This window comes from Solea senegalensis, linkage group LG12 (genome assembly GCF_019176455.1).
Source record: "Solea senegalensis isolate Sse05_10M linkage group LG12, IFAPA_SoseM_1, whole genome shotgun sequence".
Lineage (NCBI taxonomy): Eukaryota > Metazoa > Chordata > Actinopteri > Pleuronectiformes > Soleidae > Solea > Solea senegalensis.
In genome coordinates, this window is record NC_058032.1 from 3,853,995 (window position 1) to 3,874,026 (window position 20,032).

The 20,032-nt window shown below is 42.0% G+C and overlaps 1 protein-coding gene across 4 annotated transcripts in view; it reads left to right on the top strand.

The window, feature by feature from the left end:
• The window catches only part of fam13b (family with sequence similarity 13 member B), a 52,097-nt gene extending 33,008 nt beyond the window's left edge, over positions 1-19,089 (top strand). For 2 of the 4 annotated variants that reach the window (XM_044039824.1, XM_044039825.1), the window contains exons 8-24: positions 2,037-2,081; positions 4,861-4,956; positions 5,665-5,812; positions 7,241-7,338; positions 7,907-7,958; positions 8,063-8,192; positions 8,609-8,680; positions 9,189-9,462; positions 9,548-9,689; positions 9,923-10,004; positions 10,684-10,863; positions 11,616-11,830; positions 12,290-12,373; positions 12,460-12,555; positions 13,063-13,469; positions 14,152-14,253; positions 15,257-19,089. In XM_044039824.1, the coding sequence (XP_043895759.1) occupies positions 2,037-2,081; positions 4,861-4,956; positions 5,665-5,812; positions 7,241-7,338; positions 7,907-7,958; positions 8,063-8,192; positions 8,609-8,680; positions 9,189-9,462; positions 9,548-9,689; positions 9,923-10,004; positions 10,684-10,863; positions 11,616-11,830; positions 12,290-12,373; positions 12,460-12,555; positions 13,063-13,469; positions 14,152-14,253; positions 15,257-15,380 (2,347 nt within the window). In that variant the 3' untranslated portion in view covers positions 15,381-19,089. The remainder of the gene's footprint in view (positions 1-2,036; positions 2,082-4,860; positions 4,957-5,664; positions 5,813-7,240; positions 7,339-7,906; positions 7,959-8,062; positions 8,193-8,608; positions 8,681-9,188; positions 9,463-9,547; positions 9,690-9,922; positions 10,005-10,683; positions 10,864-11,615; positions 11,831-12,289; positions 12,374-12,459; positions 12,556-13,062; positions 13,470-14,151; positions 14,254-15,256) is intronic. The other 2 variants (XM_044039827.1, XM_044039826.1) reach the window with 2 other exon arrangements.
• Positions 19,090-20,032: the final 943 nt, after the last annotated feature.

Here is a 20,032-nt window from a genome sequence, read left to right on the forward strand (position 1 = left end):
TATAGAGTCTTGGCTGTGTAAAATTGATACTCTTGGCCTACATTTGTGACATACACACAGTACTGTGCAATCTGTTTACGTCTGTTGATTACACAATATCTGAACAGGACTTGATAAGTTGCCACAATATCTAAATGCAGCATGTGAAATCATGACTAAACCCGGTTTTATTTTAATCTTGGAAATCACTGAGTTCAACAGAAATAGGAATTTCTATATTTTGACACTTGCACATTGGACTTTGAGGTCCACTAAGTCGCGAGGCTCCTATGTTTCATAAAGATCGGGACGTCCCACACCATGGTTTATTTACATAGATTCACCTCATGTTACTGTTACTGACACCCAGTTGTCACTGGTTAAAGAACCAGTTTAATCCCAGGTTAAAATGGGAAGTGTGTTTAATTGGCATTCATTCTGCGATGCATGCAGGGATTTATATATCATACATCATCATCAAAACATTGTATTTATTTCTTGCATAAAACCAATATATCTTGAAGTTACTATCAACGACAACCATAATCTTAAGGGTAAAAAGGGAGAATTGTTGATTGGAAATGTATTTATTTTTTGATGAAATATAGTCACAACTGTCCTCGGGTAACCTTTATTAGTTAAGTGTATAAGTTTATAATATCTAGAGGTGAAATGAGGCTTCTGTTATCAGTCTCAGAACTTGATAAATGAATCTTAGACCATTTCACAACTGTGAAAGTAGTGCTCTGCTTTGATCACTATCAAAGGTTTTATTGTATTACTGCCACTAACAGTCAACCTTGTACATGTGGCACCATGCAGGCATACAGTCAAACAACGGCAAGATAAACTCTCCACAGACATAATCAAAACCTTGTTAAAGCGACTCGCTACTGCAGCATGGACACAATATTTTCCGTTATCTAATTTGTCCTTCATAGTGTCCCAGCCAGGGAGGAAATACTGGACCCTAAAGGGCTGTATAAAGCCTGTTCTGTATGCTCCTTCAGGGCTTAAATAGATGTTATCATTTCTGCTTTGGGAGCCTTAGGAGGACGAGAACATCCCAAAGGACCCAAGAGCAGTTTTAGTTCAAGTCCTTGGGGACAGAATAGTGTGAGGTCAGATGTTATCTTTGTTACTTAAGGCCCATGGAGATTATACAACTTTCTTGAGGGACCTGTCAAAGATTTATTGTTAACAAGCGACACAACATGTTGTCCTCTGCTGTAGGCAGCCTGTGTGGCGTGTGAGCATTTAAAGTACTCTAACATGAAAAGAGAAGAGGGATAAAGAATCTAATGTAAACTCTGACTTGAACATGTAAGATGTGGTGGAATGATGGATGAAATGCTGTAGATTCTACATCACCTGGAGAGGACAACGAAACAAAAACACACAATTAAGGCATTGGTGGGAGGTTTAAGAGGATAATAATGAGGCGAGGAGATAAAGAAGGGTGAAGTTGAGAAAAAATAATCAAAAGTAGAGCTGGTATGAATCGGTGGTTAGGGAGCATGAAAGCATCGTAATGGGGATAAAGGAATTATGAATATTCTTCTGAATGAGAATAGCTATGCAAATCTGTTTGTGCCCATGTTGGAGTTGTTATATAATTCTGGTTTCCTGACTTTGCCGTCACTGCGTGTTTAAGGTCAGAGGCAGGCTGCCAAATCAACAGACACATCTCAGCCACCTCCTTGTTACGCACACACACACACACTCGTGCATAAACACACACACTTCCTTGCTTATTGAGACACACACACACACACCCTCCTGTCTGATCAGCAGAGTTAAACCGAGCTCTGTAGCCTAAATAACAATCTGCCCACCCAGTGTGGCGCCACTGACTCGAACACTTGCGTGTGTTTGTTTTTCATCTCAAGTACTCAACCCTTGATCCAACACGTGCAGATGCAATATTATTTTCTTTTTCTTTAAGTTTTGTCTTTGCTGCCATCCTTGTTGTGCCCTCCAAGGTCAGTGTGTGACTTTGAGAAGAAACGTGATGTCCTGACCATGTTTTCCTTTCCCCTCCCTCTCTGTCTCTACAGCTCCCACCTCTCCTCCATACCCATCCTGCCTGCCGACTCTGCTGAGTAAGTACATATACACAATTTATAACACACACAGGCACTTCTTCTGCGCACACACACACCTCAGACTCTAGCTGTCCAAATATATGGATCCATAATACATAGTTTTTGAGAGGAAAGGCACTCCAAACAAGTGGTTATATCCTGCCGTTTTTATTAGGAGTGTAATAGAAACTGTAAGTGTAGAGTAAAAAGAGAGACTTTTAATTAGCTGAAGCGTGAAGAGGGAGTAAAGGACCATCTGCTCGAGAGGCAGATTAAACAACAGGAACTAAAACAGATGAAGAAGAGGAGGCAGTGCTGAGAAGCGTCGAGTGTTGGGAGAATCAGGAGGCAAAGAGGAAATAATATAGAGGAAAGCAGACCTTTTGTTTTCATAATGGAGCTAAAATAAAGGGCGTTACATAACTTGGTGCCGTCCAGGCCTCAAGGACATGAACTCAGAAATCACATGACTTTAGGCTGTCAGTGTGTTATAGAAGCGACGTGTGACAGTGACTCAGCTGATGTCACTGCGATCCTACTGCCAGCATATTGGTTTTGAAGTTAGAAAATGTACTCTTTTGGCAAAGTGGTTAACACGCTAACTTGTGTAGATGCACTTTATGGACAAAAGTTTGTGTTTCAATCAGGCTTTGGACTCGGCTCCTTATCTCAACTGTAGGTCAAACTTAACGCTTCAGCATACCATACCAACAGTTTGAGGAGAGCCCTTTTCTATTCCAACAGTGCACACAGTGCATACCTGAGCACAAAGCAACGACTATAAAGACATGGTTTGAAGAGTTTGGTGTGGAAGAACTTGACTGACCTGATCTCAGCGCCTTCGAGCACCTTTAAGATGAAGTAGAACAGAGATTGCCTGATCCCGTAAATGCTCTACAGAAGTAATGGGCACAAATTCACATAGAAACATTTTAAAGTCTTGAGGAAAGTCTTCTTGGAAGCTGTTGTAGATGCAAGAAAACTCCATATTAATGGGCCTCCCAATACGTTTGTCCATATAGTGCATATCTGCTACACAAATTCAACAACAGTTGCTTTATTATTCTGCCTCTGTGTTGTCCTTCATCTGAAAGTGGGCTTTGTCAGGTAATACTATCAGACCTGACTGATGAGGTGTGAGCGCGGACATGAAGCATCTTTCCTGTCAAATTACTAAACTATTGATTTCAGTTTTTTTCTGTGCAGAAGAATGGACTCTTGTGTTTGCAGTTGACTCACTCTGACCAGCACAATGTTGATGTTGCGTTCATCTGTCTGGACACAGAATGAATCACCTTCTGTGTTCGGCGTGGCGATATCTTCGGGCGACGTGACACAGAAAGCCCTCTATACTTAGAAACACAGCGAGAGTTGTGTGGAGCTGATCAGCTTAGTCAGCATTGTGTGAACTGATTTGACAGTGTTTATATTTAGAAGTTACAGACTACAGTTTCGAGCTAAGGGTTTTTATTCAATGTTTTGTTTATGGTTTTATTATAAGACATTCTGACTTTGTTGAACCCTCATAGGTGTTCACACATAATGTAGCTTGGACTTGTAAATGTTGGAGTGATTTTTAAAAATGACTCATCAAATCAGTATTCTAGTTTCAGCATTAGCATGGTTTTTCCTCCGAGGTGTCTGTGTCATGGTTCTAATATGCCTTACCTTTGTAGGAGACTTTTCTTCCACAAACATTGACATTGCATGTTTCCCATAATCTAATGAAGATTCTGTGCACAAGTTTAAAAATGAATATTCGTACTGGCACAAATCAAGTGTCTTAGATAACTGCAGGGGCCTTGGCTGCTTTGACTGTCCTCTGTCCCTGAGTATAAATAATGTCCTTACTCTCGTCTGGCAGCCAGGATGTGTTCAAAAGGCCTTTCCTCTCTTGTGAGGCAAAAACACACTGTGCTTCTCTGGGCTGTGTGTGCGTGGCTGCGTGCGTGTGAGAGGCAGAGTTGTTGCTGCAGGTGAAAGGGAGCGTGTGGCCCAGGGAAATGTGCAGAACTGGCGGCGCTCAATTATTTGACCCGAGTCCAGGCGGCGTTATGAGTTTTTACCTTAAATGGACACAGATGTCTTCCAGCTCCGCGTCCAATAAAGATCACGTTACATTGTTTGTAACCATTACACCATATTTTTAGCACAGATGCCAATTTGATTTCCGAGTAGATTTGCTACTGGATGAAAAGATGACTTACAACAAGCCGTCAGGTGAACAGTTGCTGTGGAGGAGTCGGAGAGCGCTGGGTATTTTTCACGTTAACGTCTTCCAGATTTTTAGGAGAGAGGAAAAAATCTGTCCGAGTGATTGATGAAGGAATTCAATACAATCACACACACAGACATGGTCCAGTAAATAAAACAAGCTAAATAAATCTTAATAGAGGCTGGGGATCCGCTGCTTCAAGTCAGTGGAGCTTTTCCAAATGTTTAAAATATTATTAGCCTTTAGTAAACGCCTGTTATTGTTGGTGAGCCTAATGACAACAGACCACAGTCACCCAAACACATAAATTGTCATGTAAAACTGTGGTATACGCAGGATTTTTTGAGGTCAAAAACACTTAGAACACAGTAAGTGGACATTCAAGGTCATTGTTGCGTGATCTATATTATAGTTGTTAGTCAATAGAACTTGTTTTTTGTTTACTTGTTGTTCACGTCGTGTGATCCTGTATTTCCTTTTTTTTTTTTAATGTGTGTGTAGGTTTAACACAGTGTACACACATAGGAATATAAGTAAAAAGAATGAATGTATAAATGTACTTTGTGTTTTCTTCTCCCCCAGGATCATACAGCGAACCATCAGGGCTGCAGTGGAGCAGCACTTCTTTGAGCTGAAAACATCCATCGACCACGGCCTCAGCAACTATGACAGCCAGAGGTGAGAGTTCACATTCACTGCTATTCACACAATACAGATGCACGCGTACAGAAAAGCAACACCTGCAGTAAAAACTCTGTTGTTGCACCTGGCTCTACGAAACACGCGTTGCACAGATTCCTCAGCGGCTGAGAGTGGCATCGAGTTATTTAAAAAAAGATGTTTGGCATTGTGAACATTGTAGACAAAGGTTAAAGGTCAAATGACTCGGGTTACCGGTAAACATGTTGACAACAGTGATGTTGGTAAGCAAAGTGGAGGGCAGCAGCTGCTCGGTGTCAGTCACCTCAAGGACAAAACAGGACGTGGAGGAGTTTCCAACATCATGGAGACATGACACCGTTAATATTTTACACTGCATACTAAAAAGGGCAGCTTTATTTGCTACTGCCTGCAGGACAAATTCTCTTAAAGCGTAATGTTGTTTGAAATTTTTCCAGTGATTTTCAGAACTGCCAGCAACATTTTATATACTACGCATGCATGACAGTTTTACGATATACAGTACTTTTTATATCCAAGTCAACTCTGATGAGTGATAGCATTGGTCTTCTAGATGCTCGCCTCATCTTGTCTTACACGTGAGACGTCTCTTCTCCACCAAACTTTTTCTAACTTGAAAGGAAATGTTTATTAAAACGCTGCTTTTACCCTTTTATTTTATTTTTTTTTTATACATTTTTCATCTTGTTGAATGTTATTTTTCAGAGTAAGTCCCAGTGAGAGTGCAGATGAGGGTTGCCATGGAGACGGGGAACAACAGACAGAACCCGAGGACAGTCCCTGTGACACAGAAGGGGAGACCCCACTCACGCAGACAGAGGAACACGTGCAACAAAGCCAAACGGACACGCAGGTCTGTGTGCGATGAGGGAAACACACACACACACACACACACACACTTACAGTTTACAAACATAGTAGTTAAGGTTACATATCGCACACACTGAAAACACACGGCAAAGGTTTTGTATACTGTAATGTATGCTGGAGAATACTGGTATGTTCCTGGCCTAAGGGAAAACCAGGGATAACGTGTGCGGCTCCCAAACTCCTTTCTCTACAAAGAAAAGCAGAAGTCAAAGTTCGGTTTAATAAAGTGTTGCAGTTTATTTTCTAAACATCTCAAAATGTAATCATTAGTTTGTCATTATACATTTATTTTATTAATGAAAAATATTTGTACAACCCTGATAATTCCAGGATTTTACTCCAACAACAGAAGTTCACATTTGCTCTCTCTCTCTCTCTCTCGCAAGAGCAAAAGCAACTTCTGCATCAAAATGAACTGTATATTACTGCATTTAGAGTCATGTTTTAAGTACAAAAAACTAACAAATATATTCTGTAGGGAAAGTTCTGTGTCTAAATGTTGGGAGTATTTCTATGACTGAAGTTTAACGGTCTCGCCCGTGTATAGAAATTGAAAAGGGGAAAAAAGAGTGACATTTTTACATCATCATCATCGCAAAAAAACAACCGCACCAGAGCTCAGACGCGGAGCATTTGCTGTGTGGGACGGCAGCATATTTTCCATAACAAACCTCCTTCCTGTTTCAGTCTGTTGGTTCATTCCGAGACGGAACGTTTGATATCATCACCACAGTCCATCTTTGTTCTTCTCCGATTGTGACATTAGCGAGAATTTATACAGAGGAGGAGAGCAGAGACAACAGCATGTCTGTTTCTCACACACACACACACACCATCATCAATTAACTTGTGCTGCAGAGGCAGCGTGTTTTTGTTGTAGCTAATATCTCGTCATGAGGTACTGACGCTGTTCAGAGTGACAGAGGTGATGAGCTTAATTCATCGTATATAATAGGGCTGCCACTCATGACTGTTTTCATTATCGGTTCAGTTGTTGATCATTTCTTTCACATTGAATCAATTTGTTGTCAGTCATCCTTAGATATTGAGTTTCCTGTCCTATAGCAGCCGAGAAAAACTCGTCTCAAAAAGAAAAGAACTCAAACTGATATTTGATTATCAAAAATAGTTATACGGTATATTAATGTAGATTTGGCCTGATTGTTCCCTTTCTTTCTAAGGAATGTTATAGTTTAAATTTAAATGAATAAAGTATGTGTTATAGTTTAAAGAAGTGAAAGTACACCCACATGATGTGAAAAAAAAAAAAGGGATGTACCAGTTTACGTTGAAGTCCCAGTTCACACATTCTTTATTATCTCTAGCTCGTCGGTACTTTGCTTTGACTCCTGCGTTTCATCAGAAATGAGAATTATTTCAAATAGTTGCTGCTGTTGTTTTTCTCTCCCAGGATTCACTGGACTCCAACACCACCGTGACTGAGAGCTTAGGAATGGATCTGGATGCGGAGGCTGTCAGAGATGCCGAGAACAACATCAACACTGCCAGGTGAGCTTCAGCGCCTGCTTCACAGTCTGCTTTCCGCTCATGTGTTCACTTTTGTTTTTAGAAAACAACAAGGAACATTTTTCGAGTACATAATCTACGTGTGAACGAGGAGCAGCGATGTTGTCATGAGCTGATCGCTTCACGCGATCCGATTTGAAATGCCGTGTCAGCCAGAGCTGTTTTTCCGCCGTATTAGATACGGATCTTTGTGATCTCTTTCTGCCTCACATGTGAAAGTCACGCTACATTGTTGTGTCATTTAACGCATTGTACATTGCACCAGTGTTTCCCACAGGTTGGATAATTGAATTTCCTGTGTTTGTGGGTGGAGACTCATGCAGTTGAGAGGGAAAGAGTGTAGCGCAGATTATTTTCCGTGCCATAATCTTTGGCAGCAGGATCGAAATTGGCTTGATTTTTGCTCAAAGCCAAAGATTTTGGGGTCAGGATTTTACTCTTTAATACATTACACTGTAAAAACAATCAACCCATTTCAAGATTTCAGAGCAAAAACTATTGAAGAAGTATGTGCTGTGTTGTTTACTACTTTCAGTATCTGTCATTTCAGGCAGGACAATCAACCCTGTGAGAACATGGACCAGACTGACACCATAAGCTGTGTAAGATATTACATTTTAACAGTGTCTATCATTATTTGTTTGCGTCCATTTTCTGTATTCCTTCAATTCTCTGATTTGTATTCTCTCTCTTTCTCTCTCACCAGGACACAGATTCATGCTGCTGTGATCAGAACGCCAACACCAGCGAGACCAACAGGAATCACCTGTTGCCATGCCAACCAAACTCTGGCCAGAACCCCCACCTCCAACTCTTTCCCGACAACCAATGGGACGGTAGGACTCTCTCTCTTGTCTCTGCAAAAAAAAAAACCAGCACACGCACACTTTATTTACCGGGAAACCAAAGATGCTCGTTGTTCTTCGACAGAGGCGGCGATAAAGAATCAGCAGACTAGTAACAAGATGTTGTCTGTTTGATAAAATGTCACTACAGAGATTTGACATTTGTTGATATTTTTTGTAATCATGTCACCAACTGCTGAATGTTGAAAGAAAACTTTGTGAGCTGTCTTTATCCTCCATTTCTCTGTAATTATGTCACACACACACACTTGTTAAGAATGAATGTTGAGTGAATTTGTCAGGAATGATTGACTTCACCGTTCCTCTCCTCTCCTCTGCTGCCTCTCTCCCGTTCCTCGTTCCTCTTCCCTTTTGATTCCACCTTTGTCGTCGTTCATCGAAAACAGCGTCGCCCCCCTCCCATCTCCACCTCCCTCCCATAGATTTCTCATGTATGCACCTGCAAAAAGAAGGCCACGGTAAGTAGCTTCATGCCTCCCCGACCCCTCTGCTTCTTTTCATCCTGCCTCGTGGTTGCATTAAGGAGACTTAATTAACACATTTTCAGTTTTAAATGTGCTTATGTGATACTAATGATGAGTAAATCCCTGCATGTAAATGCCATCAGGTGGCAGAAGGACAGTTTCTACTTTCCTCTCTTTGCTCAGCCACTAAGCGGAGTGATCAAGACTACACTTTTACCTTCTTTTGCTTCTAGGTGCCTCACTCATGTATTATCATCTTTCTGACACCTCTTTCATCCATTCATGTCCTCTTTTTTTCCCTCCTCCACTGCTTGATTTGCATTGTACTGAAAGTAAGAGAGTGAAACAGCGGGGAGCAGAAGAAGACAATGAATTTGCTGTCGCCCACATCAGCTTTTGTGCCTCTTAGATGTTCGCCACCTACTTCACGTGCAAACGAAACCACTAATTCCTCTCCGTGCTGCTGAGACTGCTCTTCACTCCATTTTTGTTTCTTCTCCAGACCCCATCCCAGCTTACAAATCCTGGCACGATGACAATGAGAGCGGAGAGGCGCAGCTCTCCCCGCTGGCTGGTCGCATGGTTCCTCTCCCCCCACTGCCCCTGGAAGAGGAGGGTGAGGACGAGGATGGGGAGGGAGGGCAGGAAGCCTCCCCTTCCTCCTCTCGCTCCCACCATCACCTTTTGGCTCGGCGCTTCCTCGACTTTGGCGCGCACGGTGCTCAGCGCTTCCTTCAGCAGGACCCAGACGTCACCTCGCCCACCAAAGCGCAGAGGTAAGGACGGGGCGCAGACGCCGAGGTCTCTCGGATGGCGTTTGATGTATTTTACTCATAGCGGCGTTTCCTCTGTCGCCCTCAGGCCACGCCGAGCTTCGTTTGGCTCAAAAGAGGCGATGAGAGGAGGAGACGCAGTGACTCACCAACTCACCAAAAAGCTACAGCACCTGAAGAAGAAAATCAAACAGTTTGAAGAGCAGTTTGAGAAAGAGAGGAACTATAAGGTAAAATGTCCTTGATTTGTAATATTTTTTTTACAAATCCCCAATTTGTCTCGCAAAGGCATCAAACCTGACATGTTATCACTCACAGAAATGCAGTGTTTGTTATTGTTGAGAAAACAAGTTTCTTCATCATGCCAGTAAACTAGTAATCTAAAATTGGAACGACGTTGACGCGAGTCAACATTGCTGTCGTAAACACTCATACTTCTGTCCCCTCCTCCTCTGCTTCACAGCCCTCTCACGCAGAAAAGGCAGCTAACCCCAAAGTCCTCAAATGGATGACCGACCTCACCAAGATACGGAGGCAAATTAAAGGTAGACTCCACTCTGTCTTACTCCCGTGAATGTGTGTGCGAGTGTGTGTTTGTGTGTCAGGGTTAGAGTGTCTGCGTGCCATCCTGTTCCTTGTTGGACAGCTTGACCCTCCCCACTCGTAACCTTTGACCTGTGTAATAACATTGCATGTATGCTGGATTAACTCACGCAAGCAGACATGCATATGCCAGGGGTTGACGTGGCTTTCATAAGCGTGGCTCCCACCCTCCAGTGTGCTGGTGCGTCCTTGTAAACCCACATTCATTACCTGAGGAGAGTTCGGTGAGATGAAACTGTGGGAATAAATCATTAGGAAAACAATTCCTTTTTTTTATTTATTTATTTTTTTTTTTAATTTGCATTTTGGTAATGTGATTTTCATTCTTACGAATGTATTCTAAGCATGAAATAGAAGCCAAACAAATCCGAGTCAACGTGTCCAGTTTGTGTAGGACAATCCCATTGTTTCATCACACAGAACAAACCCCGTGACACTCGTCCACCTCGTCTCTGCGAGGTGACGGCTCTCCTTTGTGGAGAACAGAGTGGCCGAAAACATTTCTCTCACTGTTTCAAATCGAAATTGAAAAACAACAATAACGCAAGCATCCACTTTCCTCCCTCCTCCTCCTCCTATCGGCCAACGACCGATTGATTGATTGACTGATCGGCCAACCAGGACGCCAGCACCACCTTTTACCCAGAAGCACGCTGAGGCACCAGGCTTTGCTCCATTCACACAGACGCCACCATGCTCCCTCCTCCCCTTCCTCCTCCTCTTTCTGCTCTCCTCCCCATCACACACTCACCCCCCCGCGCCACCCCTACTCAGGCCTGAACTGTAGACCGTTTCACCTCAGTAAGTACCAACCCCTCAGTAAGTAGACCTTACATACACTCCTGACAGTAACCCTGAGGAGGCATTGTGAGAGCATCTTGCTTCTTTGTTTTCATGTGTTTGGTGTGGAAAGAGCATGTTGTCACTGAATGTTTACATAGATGACAAAATGGGGAAATACCTGGAGGGACACGTGTTGATAAATTCACGTTTAGATTGACCGAGTGCAAAAAACCCCAAAAAACAGCACCACGCGGTCCAGATTTGTTTGTTTGTTTTTAATGTTTCTCACCTAAAAGAAAGCACCGTTGGTATTTAGCTGAACCTAAGTTAATGAAACGCTTTTAGGCTCACGGCAAGTATGTGTAATCTTCAGATTGTTTCAGTGGCGTTTGAACAGTATGATTGTGAACTGCTGTAATGTACAGGGTATTGTTTCGCTTGACGTACTTGGGCTTTTACTTGGCGTGTTTTTGTTTTCCGAGTGTGTGCTTTCTAAGCATGCTGGTTTTTTCTTCATGATTGTGAGGTGCTCACCTTTCACCACCTGCAGCTGTCTCTTTACCTCCTGCTTGTCTGATCATTCAGTCAAGGATGTTGTATGTGAAGACTTGAGGTTTCATCCTCCTTATTTTCTTCAACCACATTTCCCAGTGCTGGTTCTTCCATTTACGCCACGTCACACCCTCTGTCTCCTCCACCCTCTGTTTTATATTGTGTTTATTTTTTTTCTTGGTGCCCCTGTCTTACTCACGTTAACCCTCCATCCTCAGACGCCAAACACCGCGCAGAGAGCGAGCTGGGCCCTCAGACTCGTCCTCGGAGCAACACTTTGCCCAAAAGCTTTGGCTCCACACTGGATCAAGGTGCCCACGACGCAGCGGGGGAGGTCAAGGGTTCACACCCCACCAGGGAGGAAACACTGGAGTTAATTCAACGCAGAGTCAAAGGGAAGAAGCAGGAGGACGGCTGGCCTGATGATATCAAGGTGAACTGTTACCAGTGTTGTAATTTTAATTAACCCTTTGTGCATTTGCATAACTTTACACAGTCAAAAACTGAACTGCTCCTCCTTAGTCCAAGCAGGTGATGGATTTATAATAGTCGTCTTGACGGATTTGTTTCTGGCAAAAGGCAGTAGTAGTGAAGACAGGGTCGTGTCGTGTCGGTAACCATCCCTATCCTCGGGTGTTGAATTACTTGATTAGCTCCAAGATTCCATGTGCTAATTAAAGACACAAGTGTGAGTTGTGAATGTGGGAGTGTTATTTTTAGTGTTGCAACCTTTAGAAAATGGAAAAATTAGATATAACAGCAGCAATGACGGGAAGAATAGGCCGCATGTCATTTTCAAGGCAAAAGTAATTGTTTAGAAGTCCTCGGCTCAGCGACGCAAAAGTAAATATATCTGTATTAACCAACGGTGTATGTCTTTGTGTCTGTGCAGAAGATGACAAAGGAGCAGTTGTCCTGCGAGAAAACTGTCCTGCAGAAGAACCTGCTGCACTACGAAGGCCTGCACGGGCGACCGGTAAATTCCAAATCAAACGAAACAATTTATTTTGAACCCAAAGTATTTCAAACATTTCTCTAACTTTAGGTCTTTGTCTGTCTCAGGTGACCAGAGAGGAGCGTCAGGTGGTGAAGCCTCTCTACGATCGCTACAGATTGGTCAAGCAGATGCTCACCAGAGTCAGCATCACGCCTATCACAGTACGTACACGTGAACGCACGGTTATATTAATACAATAAGCCAGATTAAACCCAAAAATATCTAAAATGTAGACCTTAAATGTCATTAAATCCATGGAAAACACTTGTGTAAATACAGTAGTTTCCAAGTATTGAGTCGACATGAGTAGTTTGTGCTGCAGTCCATTTTTTTATACCTTTATTGAATTAAGTGGATGACTTAGACTTTATTAGTTGTAGTTAGGTTGTCTTAAAGGGCCAGTGTGTATTTCCAAGTGTTGATTTTTTTGACGATCAATCTTCTACATAACTGTATGTGTGTGCATTGAACGTTTTAAAGTAGGAACTTACTACTCAAACCAAGAAAGGGGACCATTAGATGTCACTATTTCTAACACAGTGAACCTTTCAAACTGGATAATGACGCAATACCTAATCAACATGAGAATACACCAAAAAAAAATAGTCACCCACACACTGTTGTTGCAGCATTTTAAACCTGTGTCAATCCCCACCCCCCCACCTCAGGTGTCCCCCTCCAGCAAGAGGCGGAGTCAGACCCTGCAGCCAATCATAGAAGGAGAAACAGCTCATTTCTGGGAGGAGATCAAAGAGGAGGAGGAGGACGAGCAGAAAAGTGGCAGCAGCAGCGGCGGCGGCGGTGGAGTAGGAGTAGGAGGAGAGGAAGAGGAGAAGGAGGAGGAGGAGAGGGATGAGGACGAAGAGGAGGAGGAGGAAGAGGACGAAGAGAGCAGCGGTGGGGAAATGCAGAGCCCCGACGTCATCATGGCCGTGGACCTCGTGTCCCCGGCCGACAGGCAAGGGAGGAGCCAGACCCAAACCGACAGCGACTGTTCAATGAGAGCCAAGCTCGAGGAAGGGTCGGGGAGGCTGGCACTGGACCTGCGACTCTCCAGCTCCAACGCCTCATCCATGTAAGAGCAAGAGACACTCACTCACACACTAACATCCAAGTCTTTACATTTCTATGGACTGGACAAATGTGTCTGGACAAATGTCTCCCATCGGTCTACTTTGACTAGTTTTAGTTCTGCATATCTGATAATTGCAGCCCAACCATCACAGTGAACGAAGTAAAGGAGAGTCGTGTGCAGAACAGGCAGCTCGTTTGTTTCTTTGACTGTAAAACTCCCCATGCAAGTCACGACAGACGGCTCCTGTCTTTACTGTCACTCAAATGAGTTAAGGTATCACAGATGGCGAGTGCACACAGAAATTGTAGTTAGTTGAAATGATTCTAATATCCTCATGTTTCTATGGTGACTATTACTGGGACAGTGAGGTGTGGATTATTTTATGCCAGATTAAAGAATGTCAGTTGTGTAATGTGTTGTGGTTCATATCAAGTTAACAAGGTCCTTCAAATATCACAGTGTAATCCATGGAATCTTTTATTCCGGTTAGGGTTAATAGTCAGATTATCGATGATTGCAGAAAGGCTTTTTCGCACTGCACCAGGACAAATTAATGTGACAGTCTAATGTGTTACACGTGCGGGTGAGGTCGCAGCGGAAGTCAGTCACATGATGTGATGTAATATTTAGCATTTCCATCTGTAGTCTAACTGTGTCCCTGTGTCGTGTCTTTGTCCTCCAGGCCAGAGCTGCTGGAACAGCTGTGGAAGGCCAGAGCAGAGAAGAAGAAAATGAGGAAGACCATCAGAGAGTTTGAGGAAGATTTCTATCAGCATAATGGAAGGTAGGTGTGGGAGCGACACTTTGGGCATACACATCAAAAGTAGACATGTGTCCATTGTCGTATCATGAGAGAACAGCAATGTGATAGCAAACATTGTGAAAACAATTAAGTGGTTGTAATTTGTCATTTTCTAGGCTTACGTGATGTAAGCCTGTCCTTGTTGAAAAGGTGCTCTACAAATCGAGTTGCCTTGAAGTAGAGCGTTTGAGTTTGCAGAGAAGTGCGACGCTGTATTTGTGGGTTTCTAACGGTCCAGCTCACCGGCTTACTTTGACTTGTTCATATTAGAAGAGTCATTTTGGCGACTCTGTTCCGACCAATCAGCTCCCAGGATCCACCTAGACTCAGTCAAACATGCACACCTGCGAGCCATCTCACACTCACACGCAGACAAGGAGAAAAGCAATGCAACGTGCTTCCCGTTTACATAACATTTAAGTATTTAGCAGACACTTTGATCCAAAGCAACAAACAAACAAGACGGCGCTAAGCTACATAGAAGAAATCCACTAGCTAGGAGCAGCGGAATGGATCCGAGAGCTCCCCTGTTGTGTCTTCACCCAGTGTGGAACGACACAGGAAAAGAGCGTGCATCACGGTCCTGTGTGACAAACCTTTGATGAAGGTGGGGACAGAGCCGTGGGCGGCCAGTGCTCGGCGGACATGCGCAGGCAGACATGCAGGTCTTTACCCGCTACGGTCTTCACACGCCTACGCTGAGCACGGCGCTGACGCTTCCGCTGACGCTTCACTCTGCACCCCACCTTTCACCACTGCAGTGCCATTGCACGCGGCTGCTCTTGCGTTCCCTGATTGCAATCACTGATGCCTTTCAGGTGTGGCGGGGCGGGGCGAGGAGGGGACCACCCCCACACATTTCAGCTAGCAAACAAGCCTATGCCAGCACACACTCATCAAGGCCCTTTCCTAGAGCTTCCTTTGTAACGTCACTGTTGGCCGAAAACTGACAATCTCTCTCTCTCTCTCTCATTTTCTGATACAGAAATGTTCAGAAGGAGGACAGGGTGCCCATGCTGGAAGAGTACAGAGAGTACAAGAGGATCAAGGCCAAACTCCGCCTCCTGGAAGTCCTAATCAGCAAACAGGATTCCTCCAAATCCATCTAGCCCCGCCCCCACCCCAGGATTCTCCATCACTGACTACACGGAGACCAGTTTAACACGCCTGCAGTCACGTCACGGACAAAACCGCGTCCAGGTGCACTTTAGGGACTTTGGCTTGTAACCTGTGTACCTAGCATTTCTCACATTGCAGTCCAACACGTGCTGTTGACGGCATCGGTGTTAGAACAAACAATAAATACAATTAGGAAGCCTCCGGATCTCGTTCAATTTCACTTCACGACCCGAGAGCCAGAAATATGTCGACATACGGCGCTAAATGGCATTTAGTCATTTCTCCATGGCGTGACTGCAGCGCCACCTTCAGTGAAACCTCAGAATCAATCAGCCCATCTGTGCTGCCTGGTCTCATTCTCAAAAACACTGACAAACATCTTCATTAACACTGTTCTTTGGTTCGTCTTCATCAGACTAGTCGCGTCTCACATCCTCGTCTTGAGGAAACTAAACCTATTTTCTTTTTTTTTTATTGCAGGAACTTTTCCGTTTCTTTTTCTTGCCTCGAGGAATGACATTTGGAACATTTTACACACACACACTCTTCACTTAAAACACGCGTGTTTGTTTGTTTGTTTGTTTGTTTGGGACAATTCTTTCACAGAGTCACGATTTTAAAAACACAAAGGAGGCCATTGGTCATTTTTTTGGGCCAGAAGATTGAACGTCTTCACATCCTCAATACTTCAGACTGATTTTAAATTAATTTTAAACGCATGTTTTTTTTGCGTGTTTTAATGTAGTTAAAAAAAATAATAATTAAGTAGACCGTATACACACATTTGTTTGTTTGTTTGTTGGAGAGACACTGCTGTTTATGTCGAATGAAAAAGCTGTCGCATTCTACAAAAACAAAAGAAGACTCCCAGTGTCATTCTCATTTTCAGCATTTCGGTTCTGTCGGGAACAAACACAACATTGATCTTTTTTACGTCATATCCTTGTGATTTACATATTTCTGACGGGATCGAAAAAGGATTAAGACGACAAGAGTTGGCTTTTCCGCGCATGATTTTGCTTCGTTTTTTTTCCCCCGCCTCAGACGGTGACATTTTTACAACATGGAAATTGAGATTCTTTGCTTGAAAGTTGTATAATTAATTGTAATTGAATAGAGGCGGCGTTCACTGTCAGCACTGATTCTAAAACATCTGTGGATGTCTTTGACTGGAACCATTAGAGAGAAAGAGACAAGAGAGAGTTTCACAGAGGTGTTTTTCCTGCTGGCGGGTAAAAAGGTGACGAGGACAAAGAACAAGCAGAGTCCATTTTGAGGGTTTGATACTCTGCAGTGTCATTACTTCAAACGCGGGACAAAGACATTTCCAACAGTCGCTTGATTTGGCTTTGGGCAGGGTTACGTTAATGAAGTGGCTAAAGTCTGATTGTCAGAACCTTGGTGGCTGATTTGATCGTCGCGTTGTAGCCGCTGAAACATACACACAAAAATGTGCTTTTCTTACTGTATCCATGGACGTTTATCGGCGAGAATCAGCAGCCATGGCGAGGGAGGGCGTAAGCGTATGTTTGTCGGCATGGAAACAAACGGAGGTCATTTGAGTTAAATGTTATTTGCACAGCGTTCACAGAATGCAGCCCTTTTTATTTTGGTTCTTTTTTTCATTTTTATTTCTAAAAATGAAGCACTACTTCTATATAAATATAAATATATATATACTGTACATAAAAGGAAAAAAATAAATAAATAAACATACACACACACACACACACACCCGAAGGAATGAATGTCAGAAATGTTTAAATTATTTCAAACATTACGTTTGGCCCCCTTTGGTTTGATTGATTATATTTGTGATGCCCTGAAAATGGTTCTATTTTTTATCATTAGAAATACTGCTATTACTTAACCATAACCCATGACTTTTGGTGTGATATTGAGGATAATAAGAATATTAATCCTGTTGTATTTACTTACTAACTAACTGTAAAAAAAAAAAATTAATTACAATTTACAGCTGTAGAAGTTAGTCTGGCACTGTGTGTGTGTGTGTGCGCGCGCGTGTGGCTAATCAAACACGCTCTATTGATTTATTTTTGTTGCTCTTTGTAAGACAAAAAAAAAGTTCCTAAAGAAACAGAGCTGTAGTGACCTTGCATGGCAAATGAGAACATACTAGTGTAAAATTACATATGTCATATTATGTCATTGTCACACGTGTCACAGTGCAGTAACAATAAGGGACGGCTTTGATTGTTTCGTTTTAAAAGTCAATCATTGCACTGATTAAAATACACCAGTCTTATTACCACTAGGTGGCAGCAGCAAGCATTTTTGGTTTGTGACTGCATGTGGGTGTTTGGAAGCTGCTCCTCGAAAATCAACTCGCTTTGGGAGCCTCCAACGTGATTACAATTTACCAGGATCCTTGAATGCATCACACGGTTTTAGTGATTGCTGTGTGATATTTGTGTATAGATCAGGACGATATTTAATCGAAAAATGGTCATTTGACACAAGACAGAATCTGAACCCTGCGTTACTTTCACAAAATGCGCTGCTGCAATTTAGAAGATTGACAAATGATCCGGGCAATTCATCGAAAAGCACTTTTGCTTGAAATGTCCATCCCGAGTAACAACAATATAGTAAAAGGTATGGGAGGGTAATAACGATAATATTAGTCTTCTCTTAAGTAAAACGTAGGTAAACGCTTCGTAAAAGACAATTAGAATGAGAATTAAAGTTGGAATTTAACTCATTATGTTCTACTAACTTGTCATTACTAAGCTGTTACTTGCTCATTTCCATACAAATGACGTGTTTTTACCGTAATGTTACGTGTTATGTTTTCTTTGTTACTGCACTGTGATGTTCAAGTGTCACCATTGTTGTGTTATTTGTGCCATGAAGAAGCAGCAATAATAAAACTGTGTGGAGGTTTTTTTAAAAAAAAATATGTGTCGGGTCACAATGACTTTGATCAATGTTTGAGGTGCTTTTCCTTTTACATTTTAACACGCGCACACACTCTGTCTTTCCAACACTTGTCAGCGCCACTGAAAATAACCAAAACTACGCAACAAAACAGGTGAAGAGGGACTGAAAAGCCAATGATATATCAATGTGTTGGATCTGAAAACATTCCAAGATTTTATCGCCACCATTTAAAAAACAAAAGTGGAAGCGTCATCTGCAGATTTAGTTCTCATTGGCACGTCAATCAGTCAGTTGCTCGCGACAGAACGGTAAAACTGGAAACATGTATTCTGTTTAGGTCGGTGTGAAGATTTGGGTTGTTTATTTTTAAATCACACTTACCCCGTCTGACGTGCGCGGATGTTTCTCACACGGAAACACGCACACACACACTGTGTGGAGTTCACAGCAGAGGTCGCTGTCAATGATGTCGGCTCCTCCTCCTCCTCCTGGAAGAAAACAGACAACACTTTAAATATTAGTGTTTTTTAAGTCTGTGGTGTGATTTTTCTGAGAAAATGCACACTTGAATATTAGTCAGAGTTGAATTAAGTGAAGTTGACACTGATTTTTGCTGTGTTTTCCTCCTCCGTGTGTTTCATCACAATAAGATAGATTGTATGTACTGTGTGTGTAAATGTTTTCATACTTTGTCAATGTTGTTCTCTTATTTCTTCATTAACAAAACGGATGAGAAAATAAAATCATTAACAGACACTTACACCTGAAAATAAAAACGACGACAAGCTTGCCACATCACTTTTCCTCGTTCTAATTTTAGTCATTGTTTTAAAAAAATAATGTTGATTTAATCCACTTCTTGATAATCTATGGAGGGTTAAGGTAAATGTGTTTGTCTTTTGGACGGTTGATTCAGAGAGAAACAAACATGAAGATGTCTCCTTGCTTTGGATAAACTTTTACTACGTACAAACAAACACTCAGATCGATAAAAACTTAAACTTAATTAAAATAAATTGATAAAGTACATACACCAAGATTTTTTTTTAATCTATTCTGTTCTTAAAAATTGAAAATTGATTCCCTTTGTTTTATCCTGGAAAGATCGTTTCACGAACGTACCTTCATTTCATTTACTGTTCAAATCAAAAATCATTTCAGGCTTTAATATTAGTACATTTCACAACAAAGTCCCATACAATGCCTGTGTTTTATGTAATTTATAGGGTATATATATATATACGCACACACATATACATATATACACATATATATATATATTCATATATACGTAAGCTGCGTTATGACATCAATATAAATGAATATTTCTACCGTTTGGAAACAGGAAACCAGTTGTAGGTGGGTGTCGCCCTCCAGTGGACATTATAATAGTTACAGAAAGTACAACCCTGTTGTAAATATTAATATATTATAAATTAAAAGACGGAGGAAAAGTGACTCCTCAAACGCAAACACTTGATCAAACCTGATTTAAACTAAAAAAAAAACTACAATCTTAATTTAACGAGTTTAATGAGTTGAAACTCACCCGCTGCTGCCGTTGCTCCACGTCGTCCACGGTTCTGTTGAATTATTCCCGAAAGATTTTCATTTCATTTACAAAAAACTTCTTTCTCGTGCTGAAATGATATATAAAATGTTTTAAGTCAACTGACAATCTAAAAAAAAACAGGTTTATCCCTCGAACCAAAGCTCGAAAAAAACAAACAAACCGGGCGAG